This window comes from Squalius cephalus (genome assembly GCF_949319135.1).
Source record: "Squalius cephalus genome assembly, chromosome: 5".
Taxonomy (NCBI): Eukaryota; Metazoa; Chordata; class Actinopteri; order Cypriniformes; family Leuciscidae; genus Squalius; species Squalius cephalus.
The window spans coordinates 35765809-35778788 of record NC_137126.1 but is presented as its reverse complement, the minus strand read 5'-3'; the positions used below and the strand labels follow the sequence as shown (position 1 = coordinate 35778788).

The window sequence follows — 12980 nt, the reverse complement described above, 5'->3', positions numbered from 1 at the left end:
AACGAGGTTAGCAGCAAGATTGACACGTATCTGCGTTCTTGTAGTTTTTTGGGGTCAGAAAATTCAGCAAAAGGATATCGCACCTTTGAACGCACTGAGCACTCCTCGGAATTTATATGCTGTGTAGGTTATTTATGTACTTTGTATGGCATAAAAGTAAGATGGTTGTCAGGCGTAAAGTCATCATATAAACATATTTAGGCCCCAGCTTGTGTTTGAAAAAATGAATCAAAATGAGCATGTCTTCCCTTTGAACATTTTTATGTAAAAAACATGGTTTAAGCTAAGCATTTTCTCTAAACACATTACGATTGCAATCAAGTTTGTTTTACGTTAAGATGTAGATCTTAAATGCAATTACACAAATATATCTGATTTCGGCTGAACATTTAATGTGACACCTATAATACACATACAAACTCAGAATTCAACCTCACAGGAACTGTTGCATAAGTTGCCCTCTTCTTATTCAAAGGATAATGTTATGAATGTTCTCCTTAAAAGCCCCAGAGAAAACGCATCATTCACATATCTGTAACTTAATGTTATATTTTGCCATGTGTAAGGAAGAGGTAGGCCGATTGGATTACATAAGCGGGTCTTTATTAAAGGATCTGAGCATAAAATCCAAACAATAGTTACAATTCATAGTCAGGTCACAGGCTTTGGTCAAAAAACACAGGCAAAACAATCCAATGGCAGACAAATCCAAAACAGAAATCTAGAAAGAGCTAAAACAAATGGTCATAACAGTAATCAACAACAATGGAAGCATGCTTAGTATGGGCAGTTGGACTGGCAATATGGCAGTGGGAACACATCGCTTAAATACAGGGTGACCGGAAATGACAAGATAGTAACTGATCTGGCAGGAAGAGGAAGTGACAGTTCAATATTCAGGTGAGGGCTCCCCTATTGGGAGGACGGGAGACTGATTAGATGTTACACCATGATGTTATCATTTCCGTCCTTTTCCCCTAAATATAAGAATGTTTACATTCAGAAAATTAACATTTCAAAAGCTTTATCTTTGAACTTATAAACATTAGATTATATTTGAGTTATATTTGTTTCTAGGAAAACATTATTTCTTCCTATTCCGGTGTGTAAATAGTTTTATTAATTTTTATAAAGATTAAATTACTGTAATATATTCTACAAATGTATGACTGTATATGACTCTTTAGATGGCAGAAAAGAGGGTTGGAATTAAAAACTGCCATTACAATCACTTTTTACAGTGATAATCATAAAATGAAACAAAATTCAGCTCTCATCTTACTTTATCAAGAGGAGTGAGAAGCTGAACCTTCATCTCTCTAACAAAATAATTAAGCAGTTAAGCATGTAGGGCTGTTTCATAAAACAAGTTTACCAAATAAGCCAGGCTTATTTCAGTTAGTCTGACTCAGTGTTTCACTGGTTTCATAAAGCTAATTTAACATAGCTCAAGCTCAGTCACACAGGTAAATTATGCTGAGAAACTAACCTGGTCCAGGGCAGGCTAACTGTCAGGCTAAGCCTGAGTTGTTACACAGTTCCACTAACACTGGCCAACAGTAACACTTTATAAAAAAAAATTAACCATTTTTTGACTTTATTAACCACTATCACTCCAAAAATAAATATACATTACACAGAAAATCAACTTAAATAAGGCTACAGTGATAAATGATACAATATAGACCTACAAATGTGTACAATTATATTGTAAATGTAATGTTTATGTTAACTTTTGTGCCCAATATTTATTTAGATATATTTTATGGTTATTAGAAGAACATTAGAACATTACAATCTAAAATAAAATAAAATGCTTTTTAAAGCAGAAAAATCACACAATTAAAAATTCAAATAGGGGTGGTGTGGCGCAGTGGATAAGACACATGCCTTTGGTGTGAGAGACCCGGGTCTCCACACCACCCCTATTTGAATTTTTAATTGTGTGATTTTTCTGCTTTAAAAAGCATTTTATTTTATTTTAGACACTTAACCCCTAGTTGCTCCAGAGGCGTGCGACCTCTGACATATATAGCAATTGTAAGTCGCTTTGGATAAAAGCGTCAGCTAAATGAATAAATGTAAATGTAAATAAATAATAACAAAAGCACAGACTAAATTTTAACTGGTAAGAAGAATCTGAACTTAGTAACTGGCCTACAGTATATTAGCCTATAAATAAATAAATAAATAAATATGTATATATATATATATAGTTTATTATGTCTTTCAATTCAAACACATTTAACGCAATTATACAAATGGACATTTCCTTTGAAGACAATATTTTTCCCCAATAATTATTCCTTATTTTTCCTTCTACTTTCTTTTCCTTTATTTTGTTTCCTTTTGTGATAATACCCGCCACCAACACATAAAAAAACACAGTTAGAACAATAACCAATAAGTAGTTAGACACTTTAACATATGAAAAAAGGGAAAAAAATACAAAAAATAAATAAAAATATATATTAATAAATATTAATAAAAAACGAAACATTCACATATTTATATCAAACTCTTATAATGACATATAATTCCTAATAAGTAATTAAAGTAATATTTAAACATCAAATAATAATGATAATAATAATATTAAACAAGTAAACAAATAAAATAATAAATAAGTAAATTCAAAGCGAAGGAGGGTTATATAAAAAAGGTAATTAATGTAATATGTATTCTTTTATTTTATAGAATATTCTTGGATTTTAGAGGTGCCAATATATTTTCAAAATGTATTATTTTGCTCTTAATTTCATGTTATCCTCTCCATAGTGTCCTTTAGAAATTTTGTTATTGCTTTAAAAGCTGTAATTCTCGGTTTTCTAAATAAGTATAACTCATCTTTATAAGTAGCATAGGTCCTATATACCCATCTTTATTATATTTGGTTTCTTTAAAATTTCTTCCCTGAATTAGCCTACTTCTGTCCAAAAAAATAGCATTATTATTTTACAAGTATAATATAGCCTGAGTGTAATGAGCTATAAGTTCACCGCAACTTAACCAACTTTCTAAAGATAAATGGTTATACTTAGAATATATTTCCGGTGTTATAAAATATTGCATAGCCTATTAATATAAATTAATTTTCCAAGCAAAATAGTTTAGTCAGAAGCTGGATCAAATTAGTGGGATTGCGATTAAACAGATGCCGATTAAACACTAGACTGGCATGTACATGACGTCATCTTTTTCACAGATTCACATTTTTATTGTTGTTTACACGAAGACCATTTTCAAAAACATGCACTTTGAATCCCGTTTTCAAAAGTTTGCGTTGTCAGCCACCTAAAACGCTGTTGTGTAGGCCTAAACGAAAGGCCTTTTTTAATGTTTTTAGTTGAAAACATGTGTCGTGTAAACAGCCCCCAGCTTTTATAAATGTGCCTTAGAAAGAAAAAAATAACCTTATGGTGTGCATCTTGAGACAAAACAATGGATGGCACTGACGTACTTAAAGAGATATGTCAGTGCGAGTAGCTTTCAGTTAAAAGAGCTCAAACATGCATTTTAGTCTGGGACTAGGCTTAAGCCTCGTCTTTGAAACCGAGAGTTATCTGTCAACTGAACAGCAGCACACTCTGTTGCTTTGGCTCTGTTCAAGGTCCAGTTCGCTTTAGATTTAGCCCATCCCTCCCTGTCATGTGATTATGGGACAGTCTTTTATTGTCAGATCTCAGTGTTTGTTCGACCTCTTCAGTTTAGTGTTTCATGTTATGAAGAACAAGAAACAGCCAAAGTCATGTCTAAGCCTGCACAGGATCCAGTGTATAAAGTGCCAGGTAAGCCTTTCTATGCTTTACTAGTCTCATCTCAGTGTGTTATGTAATCATCATCTTTCAGGCCTTTATTTAATGTTTTGCCACATGAATGCGCATTGTATTTTGTCAAGCCATAACTTTTGTTGTTAGAAATTACACTAACATAGATAAGCACATCTGAGCTGATAGTTTACACCATCTGTTCTGTTGTCTGATCTATGATTAGAGATAAATGAAAATCAACAATCAGTTATGTGCATTGCCCATAGGCTAAGCTAGCTAAGGCTTTTACTGTTCCTGAAAAGAAACTGGTGCATTAATTATTTTATTGTGGCAAACCAGTATTCATTGAAGACTTATTTTTCTTTCTTTTTTAAAGACAGGGCTCTAAAACTGAACTATTCCTTCAAATCTATGAAATCCTGTACTTAGAAAGCTAGTGATAGTCTACAGTAATGAGGTGTATCATCGTGGTTGGTGGGTCAAGGCTAGGGAATATTTAAGGCAACACACACAGAAGAGATAATCAAAAGCAATTTGAGTTTTGCAACACTTTATTTCTTTACGTTCTCTATATTAATGCATTTCATTCTGTTTATGATTAAGATACAATTGTTCTTTACTAGCTCTGATGTCCTCCAGAACTCTGTACAGTCTAATCATCCACCACATTGTCTGTGTCACAGCTCTCATGATTTGTTATGCTGTGATTTCTTCTCAGCTAACAAAAAACGGCCATCTGCCAGTGGTCTGGAGTTCATTGGTCCTCTTGTGAGCTCTGTAGAGGAGACCCCAGACCCCATCAGTACAGTTATTAAGGGTCAAATTCCCTCCTGGGTCACTGGCAGCTTCCTTAGGAATGGACCTGGCAAATTTGAGTTTGGTGAAAGCAAGTAAGAGGGCAAAATATTACAGTTTTTCTCGATTGCTTAAACACTATAACCAGGCTTTTGAATTAAAATTTCAAAACCATAATGCCATTTATCAAAAAGCACACCCATTTCACTAAACTATAAACACTATTCCCTGTTTTGACACATGAGTCAGATTTGTTGAACTGTCACTGCAAAACTCTACACACAAATCCCTTCATTTCTCATTGCTTAGACCATGTTGTCATTTAGAAAGCACCAGCATTCAATATTGTTCACTCAAGTCAGCACAGCTTCAGCTCAGTTAGCACACAATTACCCAAGTGGACACACTAAGAGTCAAAATTTAACACACATCAATCAGAACCTTGAATAGATCACAAATCACTTTATTGCGTTTTGGAACAATGGATCCAGAAAGACATGAAGGAAGAGGGATAAGAATGAGGAGGAGGAAGGGCAAGGACAAGAAGACAAGCAGTCTCAGATGAAATTCAAGCCACTCTAGTTGCCCATGTCTTTATCAATGGTATGACTATGAGGGAGGCTCGGCTACGAGTAAGGCCAAATTTGAGTCGCTTTACCGTCGCCTCGAGAACCTTCAGGGAGGTGTGGTGGCAAACAAAATTGTATCACTGAATAAGAGACAAACATTTCCAATAGTCTTTGATGAGGTTTATTTTCTTGCAAGAAAAGGCCAGCAGTCGTACAGTCAGACAGTGTGGCTGCAGAGTGTGACAGTGAAGGCATCCTTTCTCCTTTATAGTTTTGACTCCCAGAATGTTATCTTTCTAGGCAAATGATGGTATTTCAAACATATGTGGAACATTCTTAGACGTGTCCATCATATTGTATCCTTGAGTGGAGGCCCTCCTGTCACGTCCCAACACTCTTTACCATTCCAATACAATTCCATATTAGAATAAGGTTTGTGTGTGCTCTTTTACTGTCATATGTTGGTCACACACATCTTACTGTAAGTAAATATTAAAAAAAATTTAGAGGAGAGAGTAAAAAAAAAAAGAGTCAAAAAAAAAAAAGAGTAAAACAGGAAAAAAAAAATGTTTTTGTGTGTGTGTGTGTTTTCTGTGTATAAATAAAAATGTGCCAATGTATCCACTGGTTGTGTCTTTTGTGTTCATCATGTGAAAAGGTTTGTGATGGGGGAACCACAAGCAACATAACTTACCAGTTTTGGAAATGTTGTTTTGAATTTATTGCACCAGTGTGTTAGACTATGTTGTAGTGTGTGTGATTTTGAGGGCTTGTGTGTCCTGTCTGAGGGCAAAGTTGGGTTTTTCAGCTAGAGTGAATGGTTTTGAGTGTAGAGCTTCATTTTGACCTGAAAATAGGATGTTTGGGGAATTGGGTGAGACGTTATGGATTTGTGTTTATAGTTTTGAGAATACGAGGCATAGTTTCAAGAAATGTGTTTAAAGGAACACTTCGACTTTTTGGGACTTTAGCTTATTCACCTTCTCCCCCAGAGTTAGATAAGTCCATACATACCTTTTTCATCTCCGTGCGTGCTGTAACTCTGTCTGACGCACCCACCGCTAGCTTAGCTTAGCACAAAGACTGGAGGTAAACGGCTACAGCTAGCCTACTGCTCCCAATACGTGACAAAATAACGCCAACATTTTCCTATTTACATGTTGTGATTTGTATAGTCACCGCGTGTACGAATAACAAGGTCACATGAGACACAACCATCTTTTAACCGTATAGATACTGGGAACTATATTCTCAGAAGACGCACTGTTACTTCTGCGGAGTGATTTACTCCAATTCTGAGCGAACTCTGCTCCTCACCACGGGGCTTCTCAGGCGCTGCGAGCAAATCACTCCGCCCAAGTTAGCAGTGCCTTCTGAGAATATGTGACCATGTTATTTGTACTACACGCTGTGACTATACAAATCACAACATGTAAATAGGAAAATGTTGGCGTTATGTTGTCACTTATTGGGAGCAGTCGGGTCAATTTTTTTTTTTTTTTTTTTTTACAGATTGGGCTTTGGTCGGACTCGGGCTCATTTAGCTTTTCTCCTTTCATCGTGCCCATAATATACGTGCAGAGCGCAGGCTACTGTATGTAATATTGTTATATTGATAGGCTAATATTATAACGCAATATGCGATCACGCGAGTAACGCGGCGCGCGTGCATTAGGTGACAGTTGACCATGCAGATCATCAGGGAGAAGTTGGAGCGTAAGAGTCACTAAAAGTTCCCAATACTTCAGGAAAAGCTGCATTTTGAAAGAGTTTTGATTTGATTACCAAGCCTGAAGCCTTCAACAGTGGATGCTATTCTTTTTCTTCACAACGATCACAAATAAACAGTGAATGAACCTACTCAGTTCAACGGATTTTTTTTTTTCTTTATTATATTTGTATTATTATTTAACGTTAGCCAGTTGGCGAAAAGTTCTTTAAAACGTTGCTCTTCAGTAAAGTTACTTCACATCAAAAAAAGGTAGGCCATAAATCTTTATTTAGGCTACTGCTGGATCACATTTGGCTATATAATATTATCTGCAATGCATGCTTATGCTTCTCTGTAATGGACAGTCTGTATTAATATTTGTGGGCATAATAGTCGGTGGTGGTAGTTATGTTTGAGGCCTATAATAAAATTTTACCTAGTAGCGTGTGTGTGTGTGTATGTGTGTGCGTCTTGTGTGTGCGTCTAGCAGAGACAGCGCATCAGCGAGCGTGCGTCAGAGAGAGCTCAAAGTGATAGTGATGTTGGTCTCGGGTTGGGTTCGAGCTGAAAAATTGCAGACGTTTTCGGGCTGGGGCTGGATTAGGGCTTGAACACCACGGGCCAGGTCTCGGTTAGGGCTGGATGTTTTGCCCCGTGCAGGGCTCTAGGCAGTATGCTAGCTGGAGCCGTTTACCTCCAGTCTTTGTGCTAAGCTAGGCTAGCGGTGGGTGCGTCAGACAGAGTTACAGCACGCACGGAGATGAAAAAGGTATGTATGGACTTATCTAACTCTGGGGTATAAGGTGAATAAGCCAAATTCCCAAAAAGTCGAAGTGTTCCTTTAAGCAATCGAGAAAAACTGTACTATAACCAGAGCAAGATCAATTTATTTTTATCTGGTTGTTTTCTTTGCTTATGGCTTCATCTCTTCCTCCTTAGATTCATCCACTGGTTTGATGGCATGGCCTTGATGCATCGTTTCCACATTAAAGATGGTCAGGTGACCTACAGCAGCCGTTTTTTGCGCAGTGACTCTTATGTACAGAACGCAGAGAACAACCGAATTGTGGTGTCTGAATTTGGCACCCTGGCAACACCTGACCCATGCAAGAACTTCTTCGTTCGGTTCTTTTCACGTTTTCAGATTCCAAGTAAGCATCAGTTGCCAGTTGGAGGTGAATGTGGCTTGCGTACCTGATCAGAAATTCAGACAGAACACTTTAGCTAATCAGGCCTATCTATACTTGACAAATTTATTGCAATTACTCCAAAACATTCATCTGAACCCATTCTAATCATCAGTTGTGTTTGATTAACAGAGGCGACTGATAATGCAGGAGTGAGCTTTGTTAAGTACAAAGGAGATTTTTACGTAAGCACAGAGACCAACTTCATGCGTAGAATCGACCCTGTGAGCCTGGAAACCAAAGAGAAGGTATATATGACAATGTTTCACAGATACAGTAATTAAGTGAGATAACATGGACAGTGTTTTCCTAAAATGAACAGTTATCTCTATGTGATTTTGGTTTTGAAAGGTGGATTGGTCAAAATATATTGCAATTAATGCAGCAACAGCTCATCCACATTATGACAGTGAAGGAGCGACTTACAACTTGGGAAACTCATATGGCAGTAAAGGTGAGATGGCTCATTTTTGCTTTTTAAAACACAATTAAACTCTAACGTCTCCTGTCAGTTTTCCAGCATCCCTCCACCAATCCCAACTCCTCACTCTTAACTGTTGCCTATTCCAACCAGGGATAGGGGAGTACTCTGGGTTCGGGCCAAAATCCGAGCTCTGGGCCCTCCCCTTGGACAGCATACCAAATATGTATACTCTTTACCATATAGATTTATATGTAAGTGTGAACTCGCAAACAACTGTTTCAAACCGAAATACTCCTCCCATCTACCAACAGTCAAACACATATTCCCACCCCCAAACACATGGGCCTATATATATATATTATTTTCTAACAACAAATGTATATTAAAATAATATTTTAACAACAAAAAAGGCACTTCACCTTCTATTTTTTTTCTCAAAGGCTTTTTCTACCATATCCTCCGAGTACCACCAGGTGAAGGAACGAACGATATTGCTGATCTGTCTGGTGCTGAGATTCTTTGCTCTATTCCTGCTTCTAACCCCAGAAAACCATCATACTACCACAGTTTTGGTAAATTTGCCTAACATATTTGCATTTTTAGATCATCTGATCTGCCTTTCTGCTTCTTCATCCATCTGTAATATTACAAGAATTATTTTGCATCTATTTACATAGAGTTGGAAATATGGGCCACACCTTTGTTCCTGGAGATTGTCCAGTATTATCCACCAAAACAAGCAGATGAAAAATAATTTTCTGTTTTCTATGTTTGTTTTTTTATTTTGCATTACTGTTTGCAGTCATGTCGGAGAATTACATAGTCTTCATTGAGCAGCCGATCCAGCTAGACCTGCTGAAATTCATGCTGTACAGAGTTGCTGGAAAGAGCTTTAGTAAAGTCATGTCCTGGAACCCAGATCTAGACACCATCTTCCATGTGGCAGACAAACGCACTGGCCAGGCAAGGCAGAGTCTATAACAACATCATACTGACATCTAATTGTGGGCACTGTGTATTTCTGCCACTTCACCTCTGTTTTCATCCCTGCAGCTCATCAAGACAAAATACTACAGCAGTGCCATGTTCACCCTGCACCAGATTAATGCATATGAGGATAATGGATATTTGATTATGGACATGTGCTGTGGAGATGATGGCAGTGTGATTGGTGACTTCACGATGGAGAAACTTCATCGGGCATCCGGGGAAGAACTTGACAAGGTAATACCTTTACAATCCAATACATGTCAAACATCGACAATATTGACCTCTTTTTCAGCTTCATAAAAAGTAACTTTAATGCAATGTGTATCTATTGGCTTTTCCAGTTCTTCAATTCATTGTGTACAAACTTACCACGCCGATATGTACTGCCTCTGGACGTTATGGAAGAGGAGCCCAATGACCACAACCTCATCAATTTGCCGTACACCACTGCCTCTGCTGTGAAGACTAAAACTGGGGTAAGTGAACAAGATGTAGAGAGGGGGGACTGGAAAAATAATATTAATAGATATCAATTAAAGTAATTTCTCTTTGATTATAATAGGTGTTCCTCACCCATGAAGATCTCTACAATGATGACCTGTTGCAGTACGGTGGTCTTGAGTTTCCACAGATAAACTACACTTACTACAATGCTCGTCCTTATCGCTATTTCTACGCCTGTGGCTTTGGACACCTTTTTGGTGACTCTTTGCTTAAGATGGATCTAGAAGGAAAGAAGCTAAAGGTACCATCTTAAATGAAAATACTTTTATTTGAGATTTATAACTGTTCACTTCAATTGGGAATATAATGTTTGATCTGTTTTGTTGTATGTAGGTGTGGCGCCATGTTGGTTTGTTCCCATCAGAACCAGTGTTTGTTCCAGCACCTGATGCTAAGGATGAGGACGATGGAGTGGTCATGTCTGTGGTCATTACACCAAGAGAGGTGAGTTTCATGGTGTCATCATACCCTTGTTGTCTAGCTCCATTGGCTTCCTCTTGAGACATTAATATTAAGAATTTAGTATTTAGTTTCCTTTTGACACATACTTGCCGCTTGCCATTCTCAAGTAAAGGATTTGGAAGTTGACTGGTGCTCTTATATGCTAATGGAATTAGGTGGCGTTTACAAGATGAAGATCTGAAACCTTTCAACTGCGCACAATTTCAAGATTCACGATTTATAGATTTCACATCTGGAAGAGAGCTGTATACTGTTTTTTTTTGTTGTTTTTTTTGCATACGTTCATTTTTTCTGAATCACATGTACGCACATTTGAGAAATGATCTTAGATCAAATGTGATCAAATATCACATTTGATCACCCCTGGCCCCGGGAGAGCAAAGGGGCTTAAATTTGTTTCAAAATTTTAGTCATACATAAGATACATAATTTGGTCAAAATTCAATCAAAGAATTCAGTTGCGACAGATGTGATATTGTCATGTAACTCTCTTTAGAAAAACAGCAGTTTCCTCCTTGTCCTTGATGCCAAGACCTTCACAGAGCTTGGACGAGCAGAAGTTCCAGTGGACATCCCATATGGCACTCATGGACTCTTCAATGAGATGAGCTAAAAATAGAAAATCACCAGCTCAAATCAACTCATAAGAGTGAAACCATTGAACAAACTATTCTGCACCTTTTTTGAAAGCGTAATTTCATCCTTTCTTGATTTAATTCCCATTAAATACATTGGAGAAACTGACATGTCTGGTTTTTGACACTATATTTTTTATATTGTAAACAACATTTTGCTTTCATGCGTGTATTTCTAGGATCTTGTTCACTGAGAGATTACAGATTGAGGAAGCAGATTGGAACAAGTATAGAATATTAACTGAAGGAAAATTAAAGGAGGTTAGTATTAATCAGGGAATTGAAGATCTCGATGCAGAAATAAGTAGTATTATTCTAGGAGCAGCAAAAGAGTTGATACCAAAAAGAGGTGGTAGAAATAGAAGGAAAATAGTTCCTTGGTGGATGCAAAAATGCACAAAGGTAATTAAAGATAGAAATAAGGCATTTAAAGTCTTGAAAAGAACACATCTCTCAGAATTTAATTGAATATAAAAGAAAGCAGGCTGTAGTTAGGAAAACAATACAGAGAGTTAAAAATAGTTTTTGGAGGAAGTATTGTGAATCTTTAGGAAGAAGTACATCATTAGATCGAGTATGAGGTATGATTAAGAGAATGTCAGGCAATAAAAAAAGAGTATGGTTATCCTATAATGAAAGATGGAGAGAAAGCAGTAATAGAAAGCAAAGGTAAAGCAGAGTTGTTGGCAAGGACTTTGTTAAAATACATAGTAATGGTAATTTAAAAAAAATATTTTTTTTAAAAGATACAGAGGGAGAAAACAGTAAGAGAAAATGTAGATGCAAAATAGGATGATAAGGACAGTGAAAGTGCTATAAATAGGAGAATTGAATAATGTTAAAAGAAAATCAGGAAAAACAACGCCAGGGAATGATCAAATAAGTTATTGTATGATAAAGAATTTAAATGATAGGAGTAAAGAAATATTATTACATTTATATAGTAAGGTATGGGAAGTGGGGTGTTTGTCAAAACACTGGAAAGAATCAATTATTGTCCCCATAAATAAACCAGGTAAGGATCCGAGTTTGGCAGAAAGTTATAGACCAATTGCTTTGACATCACATGTAGGGAAAATTATGGAAAAAAATGATAAATGAAAGATTAAAGTATTATTTAGAGACAAAAGAACTATTAAAGGATTACCAGAGCGGATTTAGAAAGGGATGAAGGACAATAGACCCAGCTCTATATGTTTAGAGAGTGAAATTAAAAAAGCTCAAATTAATAAAGAAAGTATATCTGTATTTTTTGATGTAGAGAAGACATACGATATGTTGTGGAAACAAGGACAACTTATTAAGTTATTTCAGAATAAGAGGGAGAATGTATAGTTGGATTAAAAACTTTTTAACTGAAAGGTGGATAGCAATAAGAATAGGGAAAGAATTTAGTACCAAGTATTTAGTAGAAAATGGAACTCCTTAAGGGAGTATAGTTAGTCCAGTTTTTTCAGTTATGATGAATGAAGTGTTTAGTAAAGTTGATAGATCTATAAGTGTTGCTTTATTTGCAGATGATGGCGTTATGTGGAAAAAGGGAAGAAATATAGAATATATAGTGAGGAAAATGCAAGAGGCAATAGGGAAAGTAGAGTGTTGGGGAATAGAATGGGGTTTTAGGTTTTCAGTGGCAAAGACCAAAGTAGTCTGTTTTTCAAAAAGGAAAATTTAGGAACAGATCAAACCTAAACTTTATGGAAAAAAATGTAGAGAGAGTGAAGTGTTTTAAGTATCTCGGGATAAGGTTTGACAAAAAAAATTAATTGGAAAATGTAAAAGAATACAACATGTTGTAAGATGTTTGAGAGGTAGAGGATGGGGAGCAAGGATCTCATTGAAAGCAGTATACATTGGATTAATTAGGGCAGTTCTTGATTATGGATGTACAATTTATCAGTCTGCTTCGAGAACATTACAAAAAAAGTTGGAT

At 36.4% G+C, this 12980-nt stretch overlaps 1 protein-coding gene across 2 annotated transcripts; it reads left to right on the top strand.

Annotated features, from left to right (window-relative positions):
* Nucleotides 1-3439: 3439 nt before the first annotated feature.
* bco2l (beta-carotene 15, 15-dioxygenase 2, like) lies at nucleotides 3440-11155 on the top strand. 2 transcript variants are annotated; one of them, XM_079870630.1, is made up of 12 exons: nucleotides 3440-3788; nucleotides 4489-4660; nucleotides 7785-7996; nucleotides 8165-8280; nucleotides 8384-8486; nucleotides 8897-9028; nucleotides 9259-9419; nucleotides 9510-9680; nucleotides 9788-9922; nucleotides 10009-10191; nucleotides 10284-10394; nucleotides 10909-11154. In XM_079870630.1, exons 1-12 carry the CDS (start codon nucleotides 3749-3751, stop codon nucleotides 11023-11025), a joined length of 1653 nt encoding a protein of 550 aa, XP_079726756.1. In that variant the 5' UTR covers nucleotides 3440-3748; the 3' UTR covers nucleotides 11026-11154. The 2 variants fall into 2 exon arrangements, with proteins under 2 accessions (XP_079726756.1, XP_079726757.1); XM_079870631.1 differs by lacking the exons at nucleotides 3440-3788; nucleotides 4489-4660 and adding an exon at nucleotides 7319-7614 and having other exon boundaries at nucleotides 10909-11155.
* Nucleotides 11156-12980: the final 1825 nt, after the last annotated feature.